This window comes from Triturus cristatus, chromosome 3_1 (genome assembly GCF_964204655.1).
Source record: "Triturus cristatus chromosome 3_1, aTriCri1.1, whole genome shotgun sequence".
Taxonomy (NCBI): Eukaryota; Metazoa; Chordata; class Amphibia; order Caudata; family Salamandridae; genus Triturus; species Triturus cristatus.
The window spans coordinates 432,581,408-432,609,016 of record NC_140583.1 but is presented as its reverse complement, the minus strand read 5'-3'; the positions used below and the strand labels follow the sequence as shown (position 1 = coordinate 432,609,016).

At 41.7% G+C, this 27,609-nt stretch overlaps 1 protein-coding gene across 1 annotated transcript in view; it reads left to right on the top strand.

Moving 5' to 3' along the window:
* FAM227B (family with sequence similarity 227 member B) overlaps window positions 1–27,609 on the top strand; it is a 3,353,280-nt gene that overhangs the window by 3,066,015 nt on the left and 259,656 nt on the right. Inside the window, exon 14 of the mRNA XM_085646151.1 lies at window positions 944–1,004. Within this exon, the coding sequence (XP_085502277.1) occupies window positions 944–1,004 (61 nt within the window). The remainder of the gene's footprint in view (window positions 1–943; window positions 1,005–27,609) is intronic.

The following is a 27,609-nucleotide window of genomic DNA, read 5'->3' as shown; positions in this document are numbered from 1 at the left end:
TTCATTGTATTTAATTGGCTATTGGCCAGCTATGTGTTACCTGTAGTTTAATATTGTTGGCGATGGGCAGGTTTTCATTAAGACGAAATTGGTTTAGAAGTAACAACTGTTCTAAACAGGGCCCCGAAATACCCGTCTAGCCCGAGCCCCAAATCCTTAAAATTAAACATTTATGGTGAAGGGGGCGCGTACATAGATCATTGCTTTGGCAATAGATGGTGGGCAATAAACAATTAAATAGCAATGAATCTCCAATTAAATACAATGGAGCTGTATTAGTGTATTCTGGTTGTTCAGTGCACTGCACAACAATTTCGTACACTGTTTTAGGTTTTTTATCCCGTGGTAAAAATCACCCAAGAATTGTGACATTAGTGGCGACCAAGGAGTCCCTGCATTTATAGAATTAAATGTTGATGTACAACCGATAAAAGAACACAATGCAGCCATGTCAGCTTCGCAGCAAACCGTGTGCATCGCCTACGAAAGAAAGCATGTGTGACTGCACGCTACTTTGTTCATACCCTTTAGGGGCGCCATAGCAATAACGCTATAAAACAAATACGTTTTAACTATGTTTCATGGGTCACCTGCACATTCCCAGATATTCTCTTGACTGTGAGGCCGTATCCATAACAGTAAGACTCTGGCGCTTCACAATATTAGTGCACGACTTTAGTCAAGTGAATGGGTTTTACCATGCAACGATAAGGGTGAAAGGCGCTATCCTTACATCAATTAGAGTGAAGGGCTTTAACCATGCAGCATTTTACATTTACCCAAAGCCTAGCCGAAATGTCCAAGTAACACAACAGGAATTTTGTATTTTGAAAACATATTATACAGTGCAGTATGCTGCCAAGGCATCGTAATTATTAGATAGACTGGAGTTTAAATTACTCGGCTTCACCAAGATACTGATGTGTATTTCCTGTGTTGACAGGTTGAAGAAAGACGTCTGTGGTGCAAACCGGAAATATCATGCACTACTACTGGAGAAGATGGTATGCTACGTGTACATTCTATTTTTTTTTTTGTTAAATGATGTTTATTGGGTATATAAACGGCAATAACAAAAATTAAGCAACATTTGTAACAGAAAGTATCCATGAAAACAGTATTGCGAGTATATGGAAAAAAGAAAGCGTATGCAATAAAAGAGGTTTTGTGATTTTGTATACAAAAGGAAAGAGATGACGAGAAAGTAGGAAGAAGAGATAAGAAATGGTAAAAAGAAGAAGAAAAAGAGAGAAGAAGGAAAAGAGCAACATATTAAGACATTGATGAGTGTGAGGATAGAAAAGCACTTAAGGGGAACTAGTATAGATCTGACTTAATCTTCTGATGCAAAGTTAGTGAAGATACATTATGTATTCTGTGTTCATCACAGATGTAGTTCCACCGTGTTAATCCAAATATTTTAAAAACATCTTTCCAACAAGAAGGTATACCTTTAAAAGCCAAAGAAATGAAAAGATCAATCAATATGGGATTGTGAGAAAAATGTTTTAAACCAGGTGATAAGGAACCTAAGAAAACATTCTGTAGGGTAAGGGGAACATCACATTGAAACATCTTTTAACATTTATACCAAACTGCATTGACATGGGAACAGTTGTATAACATACGTCTGAGAGAACCAGTATGTTTAGTGCAGGAACAACATAATGGAGAAGCAGAGGAGTCATATTTAGAGGTATATTCTGGAGTAATAGGAGCTCCAATATAAATAAACAAGCATTTATAATGCAATAGGTCTCGAATTTGCAAGAGTTTGAGCTATTGGCATTGTAAATGACAATGCTTTTTATTTATGTGATTTGAAAACCTGCAAGCGGTGCGTAAACACCCACTTTGTACGTAGAGTCTCTACTTATGAGAAGCACATAAATAAAAAGCATTGGGGCATATGCATCAACATTAGCATTTGCGATTCCTTATTAGCGAAAAATAAGGAATCGCTAATAAGGAATAGCAAAAGGCTATGCATGTAGGAATCGCTATTCAAATAGCGATTCCTTCACATTCCTTATTACCGAATCGGTAATACCGAATCGGTAATAAGGAATACCTACCCATTCATTCCTATGGGCTTGGAGGCCCATAGGAATGAATGTAAAGCCATTCTGTATTAGCGATTCGGTATTACCGAATCGCTAATAGCTGGAGCACTTTCAAGGGTGCCAGGGTGTCAAAAGGACACCCTGTTGCACCCCTGAAAATGATATGTGCACATATGTTGCACACACACATGCTCTAAGGGCATGTGTGTGCGCAACATGACACTTTGAGAAATGCACAAAAGTGCATTTTTCAAAGTTTTTGCAAATTACCATGCAGTTCATCTTCATGGTAATTTGCTCCCCTTATTAGCGAAATCGCTAATTTTTTAACATTGATGCATTGCATTTAAGGAATCTCACTTTGGGATTCCTTAAATGCAATCGCTATTTAAGGAATCGGTATTTAAGGAATCCCTATTTAAAGAATAGCTATTTAAGGATTCCTTAAATACCGATTTCTGCTTTTGGGTTGATGCATTGGGATTGGGTATTTTTTACTTAATACCGGGAGCTAATAAGGAATCGGTATTTTACCGACTGGATTTTGGCTTGATGCATAAGGGTGATTGTCATTTTCAATGCCAGTAACTCAAACTCTCGCAAATGCAAGACCTATTGCATTGCAAATACTTGTTAGAGTTAAAGCTATTGGCGCTGTAAATGGCAATGTCTTTTACCCATGTGTTTTGGTTTGGGGAGTAGTGGATGTATGAACAGAGAAACAGCTGCAGCACTGCCTAGATGACTTAGAATGAGGAATTACCACTTTGACCAGAAAAGCACCTGCAGCACTGTCTAAAGAACTTAGAATGAGGAATTACTACTGGCACCAGAGAAGCAGCTGCAGCACTCTCTAGAGGATTTACAATGTACTTTTCTGAAAATGCCATCCAAAGTACACCACTGGATCCTACACCACCAAACCACACTTCCATAGAATTTATTTGTCCCGTTTTGTACACTCACTCTTTAGGTAACTGTCATATTTTGCAGACAACATATCTCTATTGAGGTGACGCTGATGGCAGCACCCGCAGTAGGAAAATTGTTTCAGCACCACTGCGCTGTTGCCTCGCTTCCTTTTCAAATGAAGGCAATAAATTATTACGGTAAGGTGCACCAATATAAGAACAATGACAGATGAAGTAACCAATCCAATATGGCTACTAAGTGTTGATAATTACCACCCCTTGAAGATGCTATCCATATGCACCGGCCCACATGCCTCAGGGTTGCAACTGGTAAAAATCTACTGCAGGAACGAACAAATGGAGCCTAAGGGCTGGCAATATAGAGTGCGTGGAGTCACGAGCGTTGGAATCAGACTTTTAACGTATACGTTATTTTTTTCATAACACTGCCGCAAATAAATTAGTAACAAGGGCAAATGAGATAGTAAATCAGCTTACGCTTACTTAATTATTGCAAACACGGTGGATTTTAAAATAGCATACAGGGTTAAAGCATCTGCTGCAGAGCTATTTGTATACCCAGGAAGTTAAGCAGCAGAAGAGTGGTAAAATAATTTAGAAGTCCAATGTAATTGTGGAGAGATTTGCATGCAGTCTAGTCATCCTGGAATTATGCAAATGTTATAATCCCTTTAACATACTTTACTGAGTTATTAACTGGTTTCAAGGAGCTACATGCAAACACCAAGGCAAGAGTTTAGACCCTTACTGTTATTCCTCAATGTTTTCTTATTCAAAGGTTCCTAAAAAAAACTTCATTTGGGCAGTTATAAAGGCATATCAGTGCGTTCTATATCTGTGGTTATCTGACGTTCTTACAGTGCATACATATCTCTTTCATACAAAGTTTAGACAACTCAAGACCTCTCCCTAAATAATAGTTTATCTCTTGAGTACCTGTGAAATGACAAGATGGTTGACTTTGTTTCCTGGAATTAAGGTGTTATATCTCCATCTAACAGCCCGGCTGGACAGACTCGAACAAAAGCAGTACTGATGACGCTTAATTAAGGCATATATGTATGGGCCCAGCTGGAACTAAAATTAAGCGGTCGTGCTCATCACCTACCAGCATGTTGATGCGCAGAAAGCAAAGCACAAGGACTGCCGCACTGATGAACATGCGCTCGTTTTGGCACCACGAGAAAGTCCGCATATTTTATTGGGACTGGGTAAATTCCCTCAACTCCCCCCTCCGCCCCTTGTTTAGGATCAACAGAGCCCCTTAAAAAACACAACCTTCATGGCTCCAATGATGTGAGTGCATTTGGTATGAAAGGCAGAAAAGGTTTCTTATTATCTAACAGGAGGAAGTTATGCATAGCGGGTACCTGTTTGATGTTGGCAGGCAGTTTGTTCCAGGGGTAATTGTGTTCATCTTGCCCTCTTCGCTCCCTGGGAAGGGATCCGGGACCTCATGCCGCAGGGGCGAGTCAGAGCTGCGGATGCAATGGTGACCTGGTGCTTCCTGTATCAGCGGCGCTCGGGGCTCCATAGCGGATTTGTCTTACTTTACGACTGTGCCACTGCTAGCATCAGGCAACTGCTTCCGGGTTTCGACTAACAGGAAGTGTGTTCTTCTCAACGTCACGTCCTTCTTTGCTGTCATGTTATTCAGAGAGGTCACGTACTAAATCTGATCATCGTCGGGAATGAATGCGGCAATATTGTTATAAGTTAGTGGTTTATTTAACCATGTGTAATGAAACCCACCTCGCTGCCGTATTAAAACGGTTTTCGTTTAGTTACTTTTAGGCAGGGCACAAGTCTTAAAACGACGATGAAGCAGCCATGTTGCAAAAGGTAGAAACTTTGCCCCTCGCGCACACCGGCTCCTGCTGCAGCCTTGCGCATGTGCCTTGAGGCGCTGCCATGTTTACATCAGGCAAGAATGCCGAGACAAAAAAAGAGTCCGATCTGGCGAACAAAAACAGTAGTTAGGCGCCGCTGCTTCCGGACTAAACGGAAGTCAGTTACAGATCGAGAGCCAGTAAAAAGCCAGCTAACAGGAGCTGTGCTAGCATTCAACAAATCGCAAGCTGCAGGAGAAAGAACCGGGCAATAGGTGGACTTTCACCCACCATACATATTACTTAATGCCTTGGAGAGGCAGCGCATGCGCTGCCTATGCGAGACCTAAAAAGAGGGACTGTGTAATGTCAGCAGGCTTCAATGTGCCAAATATTTTAAGCCAAATTTTGTCCCAAAATTGTGCCGAAAACAAGAAAGAGAGATCAGCTTCCCATAATAATTCAAGATCATTTTTGGTTGTACTAGAAGTAGGAGAAATTAACGTTTTTTATATAAGGGCAGCTTTAGGAATGGAGTTCTGATAAACTTTCTCTAACGGTGTGATAGGGATAGATGTAAGTGACTCAGAATGCAGTTGGTTTGTGGAAAAATAACAATAAAGAAATGAGGAAATTAACTTATTCTACTTTAAAAAGGAGTTAAACAACTGGTAAAGTAGTTGTAGGTACTCAAAAGGTACAATAGAATTGTCTTTCAGAAATTGATGAACAAACATAGTACCCTTCTCCTTCTAGTGCCTAAAGTAAAAAGATCTATCACGGAATGAAAAAAATTTGTTGTACCAAATTGAGGGATATAGAAAACATTGTTGAAAATTAAGATTAGCAGAAAATAATGTATGTAGTAAATGTTGTGAATATTTTAAAATAGGGTTTTTGGACATAAAGGTACAATTAGACCTATGAATGACAACTTTAATGGAGAAACCATTCATTAAAGATTGTTCAATAGCAACCCATCGTGGAATAGGATTATTTTGAAAGTTATTAATCATAGCATAAAATTGACTGTTTAAAAATGAGGAAGGATAAAATTTAAACTCAGGGAATCACACACCCCTTCACATCTTCGTCGTATGTGTTTAGCAAAGGCCATTTGTGGGTGCTTATTATTCCTGAGAAACCTATGTGCAAAGGGAGTCAATTTGTTTAAAGTGGTAGTTAGGGATTTTAAAGGGCAACATAGAGATAGTATAAAGGACATGTGGTACAATCATCATCTCAAAAGTATCAAGTCTCCCCACCATAATAGATGTTAAAGCAGACCAAGTCAGAAGTAACGTGTGTAATTTGGATTAAACGACGTGAAGTTATGGTGAAGTGTATCTGATATTTTAGGGGAAATTCAAACACCATGGTATTTAATTTTTGAAGGACGCCATGCAAAGTTAGTGTTAGCAAACATATGTAGATATCGACTAAAACATAATCAATTCTAGACATTGTATGACGTGCATTAGAGAAAAAAGTAAATTCAAAGGATTGCAAGATTTCCAAAACATCAAACAATGGTCGAGATGCAATGGTAAATTTACATGTACATTTTCTGTCCTTAGAGGGATCCAACCACTGGTTAAAGTCACCTGCTATAATAATATTGGGGTTACAAATACTAGCGAGTTTGACTTAAATATTGTGGCAAAAATCGGGGTCAGGTTTAACAATAAACATCAAACAGGGAAACCGTTTTTTTATGAATAATGGCATTAACCAGTTTCCATCGACCATCAGTATCACAATCGGTAGATGTAACTTTATAATTTCAATGTTTTATGACAGAGAATATGAACACAATGTCTATGATCAGCAGTTGGAGGGAAAAAAAGCCTGGCAAACCCATTGACATCTCGATTTAACAGACTCAGCAGCAGTACAGTGGGCTTCTTGTCAAAATGCAATGTGAGAGTTAAGTTTAGATAAGTGAGAAAGTACCTTTTGTCTTTTGACTGGATGCCCAATTTCTAGAATATTCCATGAGACAACGTTAAACATATTGGATACGTAAGGATGAGGGTATAAGAATATGGATGACAAACTGTAAAAAAGGGAAGGGCGGAAAAATTACACCATTTAGGAAAAACAACATAAATTAAGTGAGGTGGTATAGAGAGGGAGTAAGGATCATATAAGCACCCGCAGAATAAAGGTAGAAATAAAAAAGGAAAATAGAGGAGTGAAGTGACATTAAAAAAAGTAGAAGAGAATGCAGATCAAGGATGAATATCCACATCTGAAAAGAAAAATATTCAAAAGTAGTATGTGACATGTAAACACCATAACAAGAACAACCTATGAGTACATTCTTAGAGCAGTTTAAACATCTTCTGTGTTTTCAGGAATACAATAATGACTTTTTTGGCCATGTGTTTCCAATATGCCCCGGTCCATGAAGCTTGGTAAGTATACGCTAATGTTCCAGGTACCGCCCTGCTTGTGCCCTCTGAGATGTCTTGGACAGGGTTGGTTCTAGAGCTAGGCAATACTGGGTGGTTGCCTAGGCAGCCCGCAGGAGAAGCCACTAGATTGCCTCCAGATGCAGAAAATATTACCAAATTGCAACGGACCAGAGGTTAAAAAATAGCACTTAATGTAGGGCGGCAAAGTTCATTGTGCTGGTGTTGGGTATCTTGGATTTTTGTATCTGAGCCAACACACTAAAAGGAGAAATTGTTTTCACCCGTACCCTCCACCTACTAAAGTAAAAATTTAAGAAATACCCAGTTAAAACAACCAGATATTTAATCCACAATTCAAACGGTTCTGATATCTAACTATTGATTGTATGAATAATCTGTAACTCTAGTAGCAAACATACCCAGTGAAAGCACAACATATTACTGCAGCTTTTTTAAAATATATTTTGGGATAATTAAGTTCAAATTAGGTGAACCTTATTTTCCAGGTATAGGGTTTAACTGACCTAGGAAGATGTAACAGTATTTCTTGAAATTATGAAATTTAAAATTTTTGAATTCTTGAAGTGTTTTTACTCGGGAATGATAGAATGATTCTCGTTGTAAGAAACTTCTTATGTTTGTGGTTGTTTTCAGTGAATATGCAAGTACTGATTCTACATCTATTCGGGATGTACTCTTCCTTGTAATTGAAAGCTTTCTGTTTTCTACAAAGGTCAGTCACGGTCGAACCGGTGGTTACAGTTAAACTATCAAATGCATATGTAGTTTTTTAGCTACCGATCATTGGAAAAGAGATGCATATGGCAGATTGAAAGAGTGTTAGCATCTCATATCCAAAAGTAATTTAGTTACTGGTGTTCTCTATCGCACCCCGTTCAGAGCATCAGTGTGAAAATCCCATGCCATGCAACATCCCCTGTTTCATTTGGTTATGCACAGGGCCTCTGTGGAAGGTCCTGTGTGCGAGGAGGAAGCCTTCACGGTGCACTCACTGGGAATTGTTTTTATGCTGCATTACCTTCACACACGTCTGTGCACAAATGAAAGGTCTTGGTCCCAGGCAACTTTGATGTGACCTTTGCACTTCACACTCATCTCTTGTGCTGTTGTATAGATTTAACACCAGAACTGCGGATCTCTCACTGAGGTAGGTAGATTCGTCCAACTATCATGTCATTACCTGCTATTTTATAATGCCTCGCCCAAGAAAGTGTGAAGTTAACATTGGCTTGCTTCCACTATGCTCTATCCCTGAGCAGACATCTAAAAGACTGCTTCAAATCAGTGTGAATAAAACAGCAACATCAAACATATTCATGCATTAAAAATAAATGGATTGGCAAAACATAAAACAAAAGCTTCCTACAAAATAATATATTTATCTTTGTAGCACAGTGCCAATGTCTGCAAAGTAACAGCTAAACCCGACTTAGGATATATAGCCTGCCCCTGCCTCTTTACAAATCTATTAGATCATTGTTTACATTCCTATTTTGTTGACATTGCTTAGGATGGCTGGGATGAGCCTCTCCAATACACTGTAGAGGATACAAAAACCTGGGAACATTGGCCCTGCACTGCTCGGGTGGGCTATCATTTTTAAAAGTGATACAAGTCCTGATCATCCCTGAATTCCTGCAAGTGCGCCCACTCTTCGATAAGAAGTGTCTCTCAGAGACACTGTCTTGTATTCGTTTTGACCTCTGAGGACATTCTGCACCATGGAAATAAAGGAAGAGGATTACGACTTTGACTTGCTATTAAACTCAAATTTAGGGATTAAGCTAAGTACACTAGAGAATCCATGCTGTGGTGCCATGCCTGGGAGACACATCGGTGGACTGCCCGAAGACATGTCACAGTCAAAGAATGATGATGTTGATGAGCCCTCACTGCCTTACAGCCTGTGGTGGTTCTGATCTGACTTTTCCATGCTTGAAAGGAGCACATGTTTCTTTCCCTTTTCGCTATAGTGACTTGTTAGTTAGAGTTCAGAACCACTTGTACCATCAATCTGCAACTTGCAGTTTCTGCAATATTAGAGTTTTAGGGTATGGTAGATCCGTAACCATGGTGCTCCTCTTGCACCAGATGGGGTGCAAGCAGTCCAATGTGTGCCCTCAGTTCCATGGGCACCCCCGTCATTAGAAACCTTTGGCAGTGACCTGCCATTACTGAGATACTTGCCACTAAACTGTATCACTCTATGTGGGTGCCAGCCTTGGAGTGTACACCGTTCTCTACAATCAAAATAGAATCCTGAGCAAATCTATGACTCCACTTGTCCGTGGAACTGCGTACAGTAATTCTAAATTGCGAGCTCTAGATCCTGCATCCCTAGTACAATGGGCACTTAAGATGCTCATCATTTTGTTGTTTGCCAGACAGGAAGTAGCACTGTTATTCGTGGGTAGCATTCTAGTTCACTCTTGACTGGTGGGGCTTTTGAGGTTTGAGCAGGATTGATTCAACAGTGGTGCAGAGATATTTCCATTGAAGCCTAAGATGCAGGGATAACTAGGACAAAGTAGGGGCAGAGCAATAGTAGCATAGCTATATTGTTGCAACCCACTAAATGTAAATACCTGGAGTCATTCATGTCAGGAAGTCACCGTCATGGCAGACAGTGCCCTACAATGAGATTGAGGAGAAGACAGGTTTCTGTTATGGCTGCGCTGAAGCTACTTCAGAAGTGTCACCTGCTAACGACTATGTGTTTCTCTCTTTTCCCAATACCAGTATTTTCACCCTCAGGGGTTATCCCATAGTTCTGTTCACAGCAGGTTTTGAGCATTATTATAGCAGGGAGAGAGTGGGATTATTTTTCACATACAGACCTACTCGTATCCCAAATTGCTCAGTCTCTTTTTAAATATAGGTCATGGTCTTGGATGTAAATCTATTGCAGGCAATATATCCGTCCAAAAACAAGATTCAGGCAGATTTCGAGACAGATCAGCCAAAATAAGCTTTTTATTAGATATAAACAGTCTGATACAAGCAGTCCCAATTAGTCTCAGAAACACTTGACTATGCAATCCTGACTCTGTTCCATCTGTTCCCTTCACAGTCAGTGTGGGAACGCCTGCAAATTCGGCGGGAAACTGGGGGGGGGTGGAGGGGGGGTGTTGGCCCATCACTCCAGTGGGACTGATATGTTCACCCTCAGTGAAATTCATAAGAGATACACAGTATTTCTCAGGTTTCCTGGCATAATGTATAAGGCATTACCTATCCCGCCCTTAGACATTCCTCAAAGATCAGACTAGGTTACCATCATACTATTTTTATTTAAATAAATATGCATTATCCTAGGCTACACCATTAGTTTTCAGCAATAGTCGCTGGTTACAAAATTACTCTGTATTTGCTCCAATGTAAGGCCATTATCAGGAACAAAAGTGGTCAAAAAAGGAATCATATGTGGCCCATACTAACTTTAAGGCATTCGTTATAACAAATTGGCTGTGGAGGTGTCATGGACACATGAAACCTCTCTGCCACCTTCTGCCAAGGGTTAATGGGTGCCATTTTTTGTAGTCATTTACCATGATTTCTATGGCATTAATGGACCCTATGCAGATTGGCTTGGAAATTCGCTTTTGAAGGAAGAAAGAGACAGAAGGAGAAAAGAAGGCCTTTATTTGTACTATGTAAAATGTAGGAATGTTTAAGAAATGTCCTTTTCAACTGGGAATCTACATGGTTCGTCCCCAGAATGACTGCTACCCTTTACAAGAGGTTTGTTATATCTAAAGCCCACTATCATATACTGGTGACATAATCAGCATAGTGGAAACATTAATTTATATTACTATCAAACAGACCTTATGATTGCATTATTGATCTGATTCAAGAAGCCAAGCATCCTCAAGGTCGAATCTATCCTCATAGCCCTAAGGAAGATCAAGTCATATAGGACTATTTAGGAAGAATCTCAAAAAGGGCTTTATGATACTCCATGTCCATGACAGAACATCAGTTTTCTTCATTCTGAAACCTGGAGACAACATCAACAAAGCATAGACTGTAGTATTTATTTGTTTTTTTGTCCTCATATCACCAATATATGCAAACCCAGGCCGTTCTACGAAACCTGTTCCCACCTTGCGCCCGTTGCATATTATCTCCGGCCCCGCTGGACCAGTCCTACCAGTTTCCTGGTACCTGGTATCTCACAGGTGTAATCATAAGACCATACATTAAGTCATTAACATTCCACTCCATCTTTGGAGGTCAACCGATATCCAGCTGCGATCAGCTCCCCAAGTTCCAGAACCGATGTCCATTTTACCAATGTTTCTAACCACTTGAACCCAGTCAATCCCCTTAGGTGGTAAGGAATCCCTCCAGTGCTTTTTTTAATTTTTTAAATTTTATTTTTATGTCCTCATCTGCCACTCAAGTTCCAATATGCAATCTTGCAGGTTTACACACATTGTGCTGCCTCAGTTACTAAAAACTGGTTGGGGCAATAGTGTGATGGAAAACCTAACCCCACAGCAACAATGTTTTCAGCCAGCCATGATCACTAATTTATAACCGGACAGGCAGTAGCTAAAATCCAGCCAAGGTACTAAACTTAGCACCATGAAACAGGTAACCCCAAGAATGGGACCTGGGGGAAAAAAAAAAAAAAAAAAAACCAGTTGCTCAATGAACCCAATTCAGGAGATACCAGAAAGATCTTGTATCTGGATTACCAGATCTAGCCAGGTCCAACTTAGAGATCAGGAGGGTAGAAGCATACCAGTCATTAATAGAAGGGGATAAAGAATCCTTCCACTTCCTGCATATCTCCCTCCTTGCTAGCAGGATGGCATAAAAAATAAGCTTTTTAGCCGAGGAGGGGACCCCTTGATAACAACCAAAAATTACTGATGTTAAATCCAGGGTAATGTCAACTCCAACCGAAAGTGAAAGAGTTTTGCTGATGGCTTCCCAGAATAAAGACAACTGCAGGCACTCAAAAAACATGTGGATATCAGAAGCAGCCACCAAACCACATTTCGCACAAGCCACACTACTCCCCTCGGAAAATTTAGAGAGACGAAGGAGTCAGTAGTAAGCTCGATGAATGGTAAAAAGATGGTTCCTGCATAACCATGCAGGTTTGACAATATCCCACATCATCCTACAAGACGAATTCCAAAGATGTTGTAAATCGGAATTGGTGACGTGGAGAGACCAAAGTTCCTCTGGCAATGAAAATGTTCCTTCCGATTCCTCCAAAATTAAATTGTACCACAGTGAAGTTTCCTTCTTGGCTGGCGGCTTATCTACCAAAAGCGTTATGAGGTGACTATATGCGCCCAAGGGAAATTTAACACAGCGTGGAGCTTGAACAGAGTATGCACGAGACCAGCTTGATATTTGGAAATACTTAAGCCTGGAGAAATTTGGACCAATTTTAACACAAAGATACTCCCAGGGTAACAACTCCCCGTCAACGAATAGGTTACCCCACGCCTCCAAGCCAGCCTCTCTCATAGGTATCGCTAATGCATCCCCTAACCAGGCTGGACCATCAGGAAGGTCCCACAACGGTGTCCTGCTTCCATAGTACCCCACTTTAATAGATTTAGACATCTGTGCCCATATTCGGGCCATACCCCTTAAAATTTTCAATTAAATTTTTTGGAAAAACTTAGGGTTACCAAATTTAAAAAGAAACCCTGACTGACTTACCCCTCCTACGTCCAATAACATTGAATAAAGGGTCCACACTCCATACCCTGGTGGGTTTTTTAATAAGATCCTGGCATGTGATAGCTGGAAAGCCCAGGCGTACGCCTAGAGATCGGGAGCAGCAAGCCCTCCTTTTTCTCTACGCCTCCTGATTTTTTTCCAGGAAATTCTTGGAAGATGTTTATTCCAAATAAAAGTACTAATGTCAGACTGCAATTTACTGATGGAAGCGGGATCAAAGTATAAGGGTATCGTATTAAACAAAAAAGAAACTTTCGGTAAGATGGACATTTTAACAAGGCTGACCCTACCCAGTAAGGAGAGTGGGAGATGTACCCAAGTCTGGAGCAACTTACGGTCCTTTGCAACTTTTGCAAAATTAACAATAGTAATCTGGTCAAGATCATTTACTATATCCAAACCTAAATGTCTCATCCGACTTGCCGCCCTAATTTCAGAGTTAAAGATACTTTGGTCAATATTCCAGGTCAACATTTCAGTTTTCAGAGTATTAATTTCATATCCAGAGACCATCCCAAACTCCGAGGCCAACTTAAATATTACTGGGAGGGCCTCTTGCGGGTCAGAGGTAAATATAAGGATATCGTCGGCATACAGGGCAACCTTTCTCTCCCAGCCCCCGCACGCAAATGCCTTGATGCTAACACTATCCCTCAAAATCTGAGCAAAAGGTTCAGCATACAAGTCGAACAGGAGCGGGGAGAGAGGGCAGCCCTGTCTAGTACCCCTTGAGATATCAAATGAGTCGGAAAGTATACCAATTACCAGAACGCAAGCCCTAGGGTTCTGATAGAGAAGACCAATCACCTGACAAAATCTATCCCCCACACCAAACTTTGCCAAGGCCTCCGACAGATACAACCAAATAACTCTGTCGAAGGCCTTGGTGGCGTCCAGCGTTAGAACCGCCAAGGGCAAAGATTTTAAGCATGCCATGTCTATTGATCCGATCAGATCAAAAGTCAATTCAAAAAGCTGTCGCCCCTTAATAAAACCCTTCTGGTCAGTATGTAAAATGGAAGGAGCGACCAAGGCCAATCTCTTTGCAAGAAGAGGCAAAGATCTTATAGTCTCCATTCAAAATAGAGATCGGTCTGTAAGAACCACAGGCTGATGGAAACTTCCCTGGTTTCAAAATAACCGTTATGGATGCGTTATCCCATGACACAGGTGGTCTTACTCCATCCAACAGGATCTGATTAAACAATGCAACCAAAAAAGGGACAAGTTCCTGCTCCAAAGTTTTATATATTTCAGCAGGCAGCCCATCAGGCCCTGACGCCTTGCCTTTCTTGGCATCCTGAATGGCTTTCCTTACCTCCCCTTCCGAGATTTTACTATCCAGTAATGCAGACTGATCAACGGAAAGTTTTGGTAGATCTATTTTTCCAAGCCAATCATTGACCATGACTGTATCCAATATCTTATCTTCGCAGTAGATGCCTTGATAATAATCTCTAAACGCAGCTCTAATGTCTGCATCGGAAGAAAGACGGACGTTATTGACAATGATCTGGTTAATGTTGTTACGAACCTGATCAGTTTTTACTTTCCATGCCAACAACTTACCGGCACATTCTCCATACTGAAAATGTGCAATTTTACTAGCTTCCCATCTTTCCTGAAGCCGGCGGTTAAGGGTCGAAGTCAGTTGACCCTTTAAAGTAGATAATTTAAACCGCAAGGGTGCTAAAACAACATCAGTAGAAGCCAAGTTGGCGACAATATCAGCCTGTGTTTTAGACAGATTCGCCTCAATTAGGGCGATAGCCTCTCTGTACTCCCTCCTTCTATATGACATCTTACCCGTGATAAGACCCCTCAAAGCGGCTTTAAGTGAGTCCCAGACCACACCAGGTTCCGCAGATCCCACATTCACCTCTAAAAAAGACCTCACTTCAGATTTTAGAAAAGAGACATCTTCACAGTGAGAAAGCAAAGTACGGTCAAAAGACCAAGTCCTTACTTCATCTGAAGTAGAAACCACCAGTTCCAGGATAACAGCAGAATGGTCAGATAAATGTAACGGAAGATAACGGATGTCCTTAACTGAATAGGATAAACTATGGTTAATTAATATAAAATCTATCCTAGACTGATGATTATACTTGTGATTTCTAAAGGACACCCCCTGCTGCTGTCCAGCCCTTAATCTCCAAATATCGACATACCCATATTGTCTCATTTCATTCAGCAAAAAAGATTTTGATTTTGAGGGAATACGAGATCTATTGTTATGGGATTTATCCAGGACTGGATCCAAAACAATATTGAAGTCACCAGCTAAAATGACTGGTTCCGGCAAGGACAAAAGATGAGAAAAAATCACTTCCAAAGATGTAGGGTCATCAAGATTGGGGCCATAATAACCAACAAGAGTAAAACAAGCACCTATAATTACCAGAGAGGCAATAACCCATCTTCCCGCAGGATCCACCTTAGAATCTAATACCCTGGCCCTAAGCTGCTTTTTGAAAATCAATGAAACGCCTCGGGAAGTCATAGATTGGGAGGTCGATATTGTAAAACCAATCCATTTATTCCCTTTAACCAAGGTATCCAATTCAGACTGGATCAGATGTGTCTCTTGAAGGATCATGACCTGGGCATCTGAGTCCCGGAGATACTGCATCAATGTTCTAGCCCTAGGTTTAGTGCGGAGCCCGTTGACAAACCAAGACATAATCTTTAAGCTAGCCATCCCAACTAATCCAAACCGCAACCAGCCTTGCCTTAATGATACAGCCAAATATAAGCTGACCCACTTCCATAAAAAAAAATAGCAGTACGATATGAAAGCATAACTGACAAAACCAAAAAGAAAAAAACTGGCTGATGAGGAATTTTTTTAATTTAAACCAGTGAAAGCCCCCCACCCACCCTTCACCCTCCCCGTGGAGAACCCTTGGTGTATCTAACCGGAACAAGTCCAGTAGATGGCACCCCTATCACAGGCTCCCGTTACGCCCACCCCAAATCCGACAACTAAGAAAATAAAGTGAGGAAAAAAGGGAAATGACCACGCTATATATGAGTTGTGAAGTATATATATATATATATATATATATTTTTTTTTTTTTTTTCTCCTCTTTCCCTTTTTTTTTTTTTTAACTGTTTACTAGAAAAATGAGATTTACTATGCTATGATGTCTGTGAGCAATACATGAAAACTCTAGGAGAGCTAAGGTCTAGATCTAGAAAACCATTCATGTAGTATTACCAGATGACTTATTGCCTATATCCAAAAGGAATTCGTCGGCAGCTTGGACTGACCTAATGTTTACCATTTTATTGTTATACATAACCCTCAGAGAAGCCGGGAACACCAACTGAGCGGAAGCACCCAGCTTTCTGAATGCCTCCAGCCGCCTCCCGACCTCCCATTGCTTCTCCAACGTAACCCTAGATAGATCAGACCTGATGAGGAAAGTGAACCCCTTACCAGGTAATGTCTTCTGTTTGAGAGCTGCATTAAGAATCTGCTCTTTAAGGGAGTAGGTGTGGAAGTTAACAAGGATTTTGCGTGATTTGGATCTTTGGGGGTTCAGTTTGAATGGTTCCCTATGAACCCTTTGAATATCAATTGCCAATTGCTCCAGAGAATGCTCCAAGCATAAAGCTTCTTTTAGCAAACAGACTACAAACTGTTTTACATCAGAACCCTCCATTCCCTCGGGGACATTAAGAATGCGAATATTTCCTCTTCTCGCATTATTCTCCAAAACCTCCATCCTATCTAACAAGGCTCTATCAAGATGTACCGACATCGTAGCTAATTTTTCCTCTAGAATTCCAGTCCTTGTTGACAACCCATCAATCTTGTTGTCTAGCGACTGACAGTAGTCCCGGATCTCCGTCTGCATAGCTGAAGATTGCTCGAACCCCCCTTTTATATCCTGAGACAAAGTGGTGAACATCGAAAACAAGGAGGCTGCCGAGATGTTTGCAGGCGGAACATCACCATCGGAAGATGAAAGAGGAAGGAGGGGGACTGCCATAGATCGCTCCAAATCACCACTCCGCTGATCCAGAGTATGATCCGTAACTACTGGTAAGTTATTCCTCAAATCAGGGCTAACAGCAAGTGCCCAGTGGCTGCCCCCCTCACCCAAGGAGGTTTCAGACGTCAGTATGTTTGCAGATGGAGGATCTACTGAAATGACCGGCAATCGCCCCCCCCCCCCCGATGTCACCAGAAACGCCAGGAACCAAGGGGATAGATGAAACATCCAAAGGAGGAGGGAGAACAAGGGATGAGGCTAGAGAAGAAAAAGTCGCTGGAACAGAGTCTTTCAGTGCAGACATTGCCTGTGATTCAACGAGATTCAAGACCTGTGGGATCACTTTAAAACAGGAGCGAAGCGAAGGTGTAATTTTTGATGTAGCCTCAGCTCCTATAGTAAGATTACGTGTTATTTTCTCTCTGGACCCTTTAGATTTAACCTCAGTGGTCAAATAGGAGGAGGCTCTCTTATAATGGGAGGAGGTAGTGGTACCAAAGAGGTTAGAACTAGGTGCAAGCTCCCTTAAAAGCGATCTAGCAGACGCCTTACCTTTTCTTTGGCCACCCTTTCCACCTCTCCCACCTCTCCCCTTACCTCTGGGCACTTGATGATGTTGTTGAGAATACAGACCTTCAAAATCATGTAGTACCCCACGGGAAGGCAATTGTAGTTTTAACTCTTGCGCCTGTACCTTCTTATCGCAGATAATATGCCCTTCTGACACCGGCGTAATCTCCTTTTCCTCTGAAATCCCCACTGTAGCCTGCTGAGTAACAATGTCTTCAGCGCACACAGCACGCACCAAACTGCGCGCCTTCCTACCACGCCGCAGCTCCAGGGCGGCCGAGGACCACGAACACTGGGCCAGTGGCTTGCCTGCAGAGACAGGGAAATCGAGGCATACAGGGACACGCTCAACACCTTCAGAAACACCGGAGATACTACCGGCACGGACACCGCCGATGCAGGCACAAACCATGGAAAGAACCATGGAAAGGAAAGACAGACCCGAATAAACAGCAGGATCCAGTCCGCCACGTCAGACGCCAGACGCCGGGAGAGAAAAGGATGCAAAAATAAAATAAACAAATGTCCTCAAAAAGCCGAAGAATCAAGTAACGGGGATTTGAGAAGGCTCAGAGGGAAGAAATCACGTTAATATCCAGCATCAGGGACTCAGGTAAGGCAAACGGGAGCCTGACTTGCGGAGCACCACGGCAGATCAGCCGTCTGCCGCCATGTTCTCCCGATTGTAGTTCTCAATCCCTCCAGTGCTTACTGATCTCTCTTCTGGCTAAAAGCATCATATAAAATAGCAGGGCCCTCCTAGGTTTTTTTAGAGGCTGACTCGGGCAGGCTTCCACCCCTATTAATACCAAGGTTAAACGTAACGTTATGTCCACTCAACAGATACCACATTCTCCAACTCCTGCCAATACACCTGCAGTTCTGGGCACTTAAAAAACATATGTTGGTCATGAGCTCTTAGAAAGCCGCACCTGCGACACTTTGGGACCGGCTCTTGCACAAAGTTCGCTAGCTTCTGGGGTGTTCAATATAGCCGGGTGCTAGTATAAAAATTATTACGTTTCAAATTGGCTGGCTTAACCACAGAATACAGTAGTTTTAAGTAGGATTGCCATACTGTTCGTAATTCGGTCTCCTGAATAACGCCTTTCCAAACTGAATATAGCGCCCTCCGTTTCCAATCCTCAGCATCATGGAGCATCCAATACCATAGTGCCACCTCTTTTTCCCTGGAGAGCCCATCTTGCAGTTTTACCTCAAATTCCCATGCCCCCCTGCACTCTTTTACGTTAGCTGTGGCCCAAGATGATATCTGTAAGTACTTAAATTTGGCCAAAGAATTGCCAGTCTTTGCCGCTAACACTTTCCAGGGCAACATACCCTGTACTGTTAGTAGTTCCCTCCAAACTTCTATCCCAGCTCTCCTCAATGGAAGACTCAACCCATCCTAAGACATTCCGGTGTGACAGGTAAATCCCAAATTGGAGAAAAATTAGGGAAGTAACCCATCCCCTGAATCCTTCGGAATCCAAGCCAGAGAGTCAAAGCAGCCTTTAAAATCTTCAACTGAACCTCCTTCAAAAACTTCCTTGCACCAAAGTTATATAGGAAAGCTTTAGTGTTCCATTCTTTTACCATTTCTTCCAACATGCCTCCCAATATTGTGGATCCAGGTTTACCGATGATCACCCTGCAATTTTTAAACTGAAAGGCCATGCAGTATAATTTAATATCTGGAAAGGCCAATCCACCTTTTTAAAGCCACTGTCTTAAATATTTCCATTCCATCCATACTCCCCTTGATGCCCAAATGAAACTAACTATTTTCCCCTGGATCTTATCAACTACCTTTCCCGGAATGTCAGGGCGATGCAGTTAAAAAGGTAAGTCCGTTTGGGGAGAACCACCATATTCATCAAATTTACTCTCCTGTATATGGCCAGGGGCAAATTCTTCCATCTGGCAAGTATGTTGCATCCACTTCCTTCACTACCCTTTCCAGGTTATGCTGAGGTATTATCTTTACTGACTTTAAAATAGTTATTCCAAGGTACTAATCTCATCCTGTACTCCCCCTCTCTAGTCTGTTATATTCCAACACATTACCCCGGACTTCAAATCATTTATTAAATATCCGAATAATGCTCCTAATTCTCTCACCAAAGCTTCCACCCTTGGTATAGTTTGGCCTGGATCTGAGGTGAATATTATAAGATCATCGGCATACATGCTATTTTATTTTTGTAGCCGCCTGAGCTGAATGGGGCAACCTGCCTATCCCTCCGCAAAAGGTGAGCTAGTGGCTCAATGTAAATTTTAAACAGTAATGGTGAGAGGGGGCACCCGTGTTAGTGCCCCTGGTGACCGGAAAAATACTTGTTAGAGAGCCATTGAGGAGTATCTTAGCTGTAGAATGCTCATATAACCCTTTTAGTGTTTCAATGAAACATAGACTAATTCCAATAGTCACCAGTACTTCTCACAAAAAAGCCCAGCAGACACGTTCAAAAGCCTTGCATGCATCTAGCATGACAATGGCCGGGGGGGTGAACTAAGTCATGGCAAGATCTATACTGCCAACTTACTGCTTCGTAAGCTTGTGTATATGCCACACGGGGACACATTTCTTCTGATCTATGAGTACAGCTGTGGTGCCAGTTTAGTCAATCTCCCAACCAGAATGCTCGTAAATACCTTATTATCTGCGTTTGGCAGGGATATTGGGCGATATTAATCCACCTACCTAGGATCTTTAGCTGGCTTTAAAATCAGGACTATAATAGCCTCCTTCCATGACCCAGGTACCTGTGTCTTCCCCTTATACACCAGATTAAACAAAATCTCCCAAACTTGGACGATTTCCTCCATTAGGAGTTTGTATACCTCCATAGGGATAGCATCATGTCCAGCAGCCTTCCAACCCTTGATATTCGACATGGCCCTTCTAATCCCTTCCCGGGTAATATGGGCTTCCATACACTCCTTTCCATCTCTCGTAAGCTCAGGTAAGCCAATGTCATATTACCAATCTCTAAGGCTTTGAGGTTCTGGAAAATCTCTTCCTTATATAAGGTAGAAAATAGGGAGACCATATGAATCTGCATGTCTCCCAATTAGTCTATAACCTCACCCTGAGAACCCACTACTAATTCCTTGATCTATCCACCCTTGCTTTCCATGCCAGTGTAGGTCCCACTTTCTCACCATACTCAAACTGAGTCACATTTCCATCCCTCCACCTTTCCTTGGATTTTGAATCCAACATAACCCTATAATTTAGCTGTGCCTCTTCAAGCTGTTTTCATAATATTTCCGTAACCCTCCCCATTTGTCACCTGCACCTGCAGAGAGGCCTCAAGAGTTTCGACAACTTGTTCCATGCTAACCAGCACTCTTCTCTCTTCCCTACTCTTTGAACAGCCCAAACTTTTCAGTAACCCCAAATGTATGCTTTGAAAGCATACCATACTACTCCTGATATTAGTCTTACTTCCGGGGACTTGCAGAGTTATAGTAACAGCAGAGTGATATAATTGCCAGATGGTGTTTAACCTCTTTTATGTTCTCTACTAATTGCCTCTCCATAAAAAGATAGTCCAACCTGGAATAGTGCCCATACCTTTTACTGTGGAAAGAGTACCCTCTCGCTTGCCCTATTTAATACCTCCATACATCCACTAACCCTAGATCCTGAAGCATATTCCTAAAATCCCCTCCAGTCCTGTGGGCATGGGCACCTACTTGCTGATTCGATCGATCAAGCGCAGGGTCCAACACAATATTAAAATCGCCTCCCATGATCGCCAGAGCTGAAGCCTCCACAAAATTAAATTCCAAGTTAATAATTTGCTGTGGATTATCCATGTTTGGGCCATAAACCCATACACAGATTAATTCAAGATCTAACCATTTCATTCCTGCCAAAACCCACCTGCCAGTGCCATCGATTTTAGAATACCTAACCTCCACTCAAACCCTTCCTTGTCAGGATCGCTCCCTACTACAGCATTGGTCTTGTCCTCACACTGCAAAACTCTCAATCCATTTATACCTACAAAAAGATTTTTACTCTCCCTTGCAACCAGATGAGTCTCCTGAAGAATAAAAACGTGAGCATGACTTTCTTCCAAATATCTCAGCACCGCCCTCTGGCCGGCACGAGACCTGAGACCATTCACATTCCAAGTTAAAAAGCATATATCTTTACCTACACAAGCTATTACCACCCTGTACTACTTCACACCTCCTACACCTACATTTGACAAAACAAACATAACTAATTTGGTGATACTGAGGACTACCCAACTGCTCCCCACCTGTGTCCCACCACCACCGCCAACCCAACCACCCCATGTGCCCATCCCTGGGGAACCCTCTCTATCCTCTTAGGCATATATATACCTCCAGGGATGCCTACTGTTGATTACAAAACTAAGCTCTTAATCCATACATTTTGCCATGCTGTTACACGTCAGGAATTCGGCTTCCGGCAAGAAAGCTTTTGGATCGATCCTCTACTGATTTTGTCTTTTTATAGAGTCTATTAGTGCGTCCACATTGTCTACTACCCTGTAGTTATACATCTGATTATTCCACATCACACAGATCATTGCAGGAAATTTCAATAGTACCTTTGCCCCCAACTTCCTCAGCTCCTCTATTATATTGCCCAACTCCCATTGCCTCTGCTCTGTTGCTTCACTTATATCGGATCTTATGATAACAGAGAATCCCTTAACCGCATAGGGTCCATCCATTAATGCCCCACTGAAAATAGCCTCCTTGACCGAGTATGAAAGAAAATTCGCCAGGGTCTTCCGTGGCTTAGTTTGTTGAGGACTCCACCTAAAATGATCTCTGTGCACTCTCTGGATTTCCTGTTCTAAATGGATATCCTCTCTGTCCTTTAGGACTGTATCTTGCAGAAGGCCAATTAAAAATCTTTTATGTCTGTGCCTTCCTCCATCGCTGGGATATTCAAAAATCTTAAGTTGTTCCTACGGGAGTGATTTTCCAATCTCTCATTTTATACCACATCTTGCCTGGTAATTGGGGGCATGGCCAAGTAAGATGGCAGAGTAGACGTGCTTTCCAAGAGCTCCCACCAGCTCATTATCCGGAACCATCCTGGGTGCGGAAAGCAGAAGCATAAGGCATAGCGAGGACGTCGGGACTCCTTCGCCTCCCCCAGGCGCTATACAGTAACCCGGTGCCGAAGTTGGAAAACGCCGCCGGTGTGGGGGAATCGAGACGCGATGATCTGAGATGAACGACCATCTTGTTGCTGCCAAATTGGGCCCGCAAGCGGAGAGGGCAGTGGCGCAAACTGGGGAGCGATTCGCACCTCTGTGGGCAGGTGGCGCAGAGAAGCAAAGAGTAGCCGGCTCCCCGCGGGAGATGTCAGAATCTGACCTCCCATGGTACCACTGTGGGAAGAAAAGAGCAACGGCTGGCAAGGACAGACGGCCGTCCAGCTGGCACTAAGTGAGGCCCATTTGCTGAGGAGGGGACGGCACTGTCCCAAGAGTGAGCGCGCAGGGAAAAGGAGAGCGGCCGGCCTCTCATAGGAGAAGATCGTACCCGGTTACATGTGGTGACGCTAAGTGAACACCGAACTTCACCGCACATGAACGTGGCGGCCCGGCACTGATCTTTGTGCATCCTGTATGCTTGGATTCACTCTGCATCCCCACTACTGACCATAACGAACCCGGATTCCCTCGTGGTTTTGACTCGGCCCTGATTACTACGCGCCACAACGGCTTGATTCACTTTGTGCCGCTCGAAAGTTTTCTGCCATCGATAGCTGAATACCCCCGTGGATTCGACCTACAGTGGATCGGGGTTCCGACCACTCCCCCTGCCAAACGCCCAATCGCTCCGGTTGGCAGATAGCACCCGTCAATTGGCAACCCGGTCCTGAAGATGATCCTGACTCAACAGGATCGAAACGCCGCCGAACAAACTTTCAGCGCAATTTGCGGTGCACATTTCTCTATGGTTCACTGAAACATCCTGAACAAAACAAATTAATGCCTTAAACTTTTGATGCTGAACCATATAACTCTGTATATATCTTTCTTCAAATTGTCACTTTGCGCCTTACGCTGTGCTCTTCCACATGTCACTTGCGCCGTCACTTTTCATGTCACAAGCACAACGTGCACCTATTTTCTTTGGGTTGGCTTTGCAATTTATGTTCACAGTGCTGATATATCTGTATTGTATAAACTGCCATACCAAATACATGATGCCATGAGCACTTCTGAACAAAATAACATGAGTCTCCCTTCTTCTTTCGAGTAATGTCGTGTACATACATGTATATTTGCCTTTTTTATTTATTAATACCAGTTGAGACACTGTTGCTAATTTTCCCTAAGTGAACGGGAGCGGCCTGGTCCTAGCACCGAATAGGTGAGGAGCTGGTGGGCAGAGGAACAGTGCAATGGGGATTGGCGCAGCTCCATATTACACTCTGCAGCGTGGTGGCACATAGAGAAAGGGGCGTGAAGCCTGATGAGGACCTATAGAGGTTACCTGTGAGGCGCCCTCCGGTTAGCAGGAACTGCTGCATAGTGCGAGGTGCACCTGTGAGGCAGTGGAAGCGGTCGGCACTCAGTGGTTGAGGTGGGAGAAGCTTGCAAAAGACCAATATCAGCAGGCCTACTGAGAGAAAATAAGGGCCAGAGAACTGTGAACATTCACCCTTGGGGCACGGGCAGGAAACTGGAAAAGTGCTGGAGGCCCACACTGGGGAAGTGACTAAATGCAACAAGGCAGCTGCAGTGGGACAGAGGCAAACAGAGGCTATGGGCACCGGAGGGAAGGCCAAGCAAGAAGGGCCTTGACACAAAGATATTTGGCAAGGAGAGGAACACGCTGCAGGTGAAGGTGGGAATTCCAGGAAGAGACCCGTGCAGTGATACACGCCTTAATAAAGTGGATTAATTATCCAGCGCTTAATAGGCGTGGGCCCGATCTCGCCTTCCAAGCCAGGGGCAGGAGAATTGGAAGTGCTGCAGGCATACGTGGAACTATCAACTACCTGGGTGATCTGGGTCCAGTCGTGGAGGCCTAGACAGACCCTGGAGAGAGCAAGAAAGTGATCCTGGTGGGTGGAAACTGGGTCTGGGCCCCTAACTGGTAAAAGTGACTGACGCTTCAAAAGAAGAGGAAGGTGGCCAAGGAGCAAGTATGGTGAAAGAAAAGGGCGGCAAGGCAGCTCAGGCAAATAAAATCTCCAACTACACGCTGCCACTCCCGCTAGACCAGGGGGCACAGGCGGAGGCCCTGCCAAAGCGCGAGCGAGGATGAGATAGTGCAAAACGATGACCGTGCCCCCTCCATAGCCGAAGTGCTCACTGCTATTAATGCCATGAGATATAAGATGATTCACAAAATTGACTCCGTCGTCATTGATGTCAACTTATACCGATGCGATCTAAGGAAAGTCTTGGACAGGGTGACCACCACTGAACAAAAGGTGGACACTTTACAAACGGAGCTAAGTACCCTAAGGGAGACGGTAATCAACCTCCAAAAACGTGTGGCACGACTAGATGACCGAGCTGAAGACACGGAGAGAAGATCACGGAGAAACAACCTTCGCTTTGTTGGCTTCCCTGGAAAGGCAGACGGACTGTCTGCGGAACTCTTTTTGGAGGATTGGCTGGTAGCTGCGGTTCACTGATACATCGACTCTGATAACATCGAACTACGAAATGGTTGAGTCAACAAAATCGTAAACAAAAATATCGATACACAATACACAAAATAGAAATGACACTAACATTGATAAAAAAAATCATCTAAAAAAATCTTGATTACAAAAATATCAACGACAAAAATATAGAACACAAAATATAGATAAAATTTAAATAAAATGAAACACAACAAAAATATCGATATATATTCAATATCACCAACACAAACATCGATAAAATACATATAAACTATATCGGAAATAATATTTAAACATAAAAGAATACTATTTACAATAATATAATAAAATAACATATAGCAAATATTTTAAAGAAAAAAAAAATTATTACAATTTAATCACATTCATTAAAACAAATAAATTAAAAATACAAAAACAAATAAATAAACAATATAACATTTAAAATATTTCACAAATAACGAAAATACAAAAACATAAATATATATAATATATAAAAATATTAACACATTTATCTACATATAAAATTAAATAACAATGAACCAAAAAAAAATATATAAACATAATAATTATTAAATAAATTAGATTGTAACAGCTAAAAAATTCAAAAAGCTATTGACCAATAAATTTCAAACACACTAACTCAAACCAATAGAAAACTCTAACTAATTAAACAAACACTATAAAACAATCAAATAATTAAGATAAAATTTACTGTATAACGGACAACCACGGAGGAAGAGCGAACCTTTAAGAGAGAAAAGAGAGAACGAAAAACAACTACCCCAAAAACTATTCCAAACACCGCAATAAAAGGTAAGCACAAAACATTTTGACTAAATAAATAAAAATATTATACCATGTTTCCCTTTATATATAACAGATTCAACATCACTAAAATTGCACCTAGAAAATTCAACACAAAGATTTATGCACACAACAACAATAAAATATAACACAAAGTAAGTATATGACTAAACCAATAAATAACGTAAATTATTTAAAAGTAAGAAAAAACATAACTAACAAATTCTTTATAACAGCTTCTACAAAATTCAACAAAAACCACAACATCTACCGAGGACACCATCAACTAAATAAATTAAGTATATTTATTTAATTACAAATAAGTAAAAATAAACGCTAAATAATATAAACAATCACATTAACTAACATTACAACATATTCTTATGTTTCACAGATTATATTTCACAATAACTCCACCCAAAAACCCCAAAACAAACATTACGTTTGAAAACAAATACAAAATAAAGTAAGAGAAAGATATAATACAAAGTAAGTATATAAATTAACCAGCAAATAAACCTAACTATGAAAAAATTATACATTTAATAAAAAATGAATTATTGCTAACAGATACTTTTCTCTTAACAACTTCTACAAACTTCAACAAAAACCAACATCAACTAAAGAAATTTCACCAACTACATTCAGTAAGTATTTTGTTCTATAATTAAATAAAGAGACTTAAAAAAGTGAAATAAACAAATATACTAATATTATAACCTTTTATTTTATATTTCACAGATTACACCTCAATAAAACTCCACCTAAAAAAGTCAAAACAAGGATTAATTTCGAAAACAAAGATAAAATCAACACTACAGAAAAATATAAAAATAAGTAGGTATCTAAATTAACCAACAAATACAACAAACTAATAAACAAAAAACATTAAAAAGCATATATAGCTAACAAATATTTTACAAACTGAATCCCACAACAAAATTATCGAAATAAGCATCATCAATGAAACAAAGTATTTTTTTCCTCAACTAAATAAAAATTGAAACTTAAAGGGGTCGATTAGGATGGCGGCAGGAAAAGCATTCCTACTGCTGTGGTAGCGGGAATTAACCGTCCGCATGTACCGTGGGAAAACCGGCGGTAAGATTAGGATGAACCGCCAGAAAAATGCGGTGGGCGGATTCGACAAAGCCCGCCAAGAGTGTGCGGAGCAGCTGAAAATCCGTCTGCGGCAGTTAGATTGATGCGGATAGACCCAAAACCGCCGCACGGCCAGCGGATTGACCGCACGTGAAATCAGGATACGATTGTGGTGTCAGCGGAACGATCAGCTGTTCCAGACCGCCGTGATCGCAACTAGTGATGAATGGGTGAGCTGGCGGAAGGGCTGTTGTATTCCGACTGCTGCGGTTGCTCCAAAAGAGTAATTGCGGTCGAAAGCAAACACACAACAAGGCTAGCAAGTGTGGCCATTAATCTGCCTCTGCCTCAAAAAACACTTAACACACCCCAATGACACATCCCCATGGCAAGTATAAAATACAAATCCCAGGTCAACCCACAAAACACACCTGACAGGAACACTCCATTTGGACCCACCCACATAGCTGAGTATAAAACCAGCCCCTTCCCTGACCAGAATCCTTCGCACTACTCC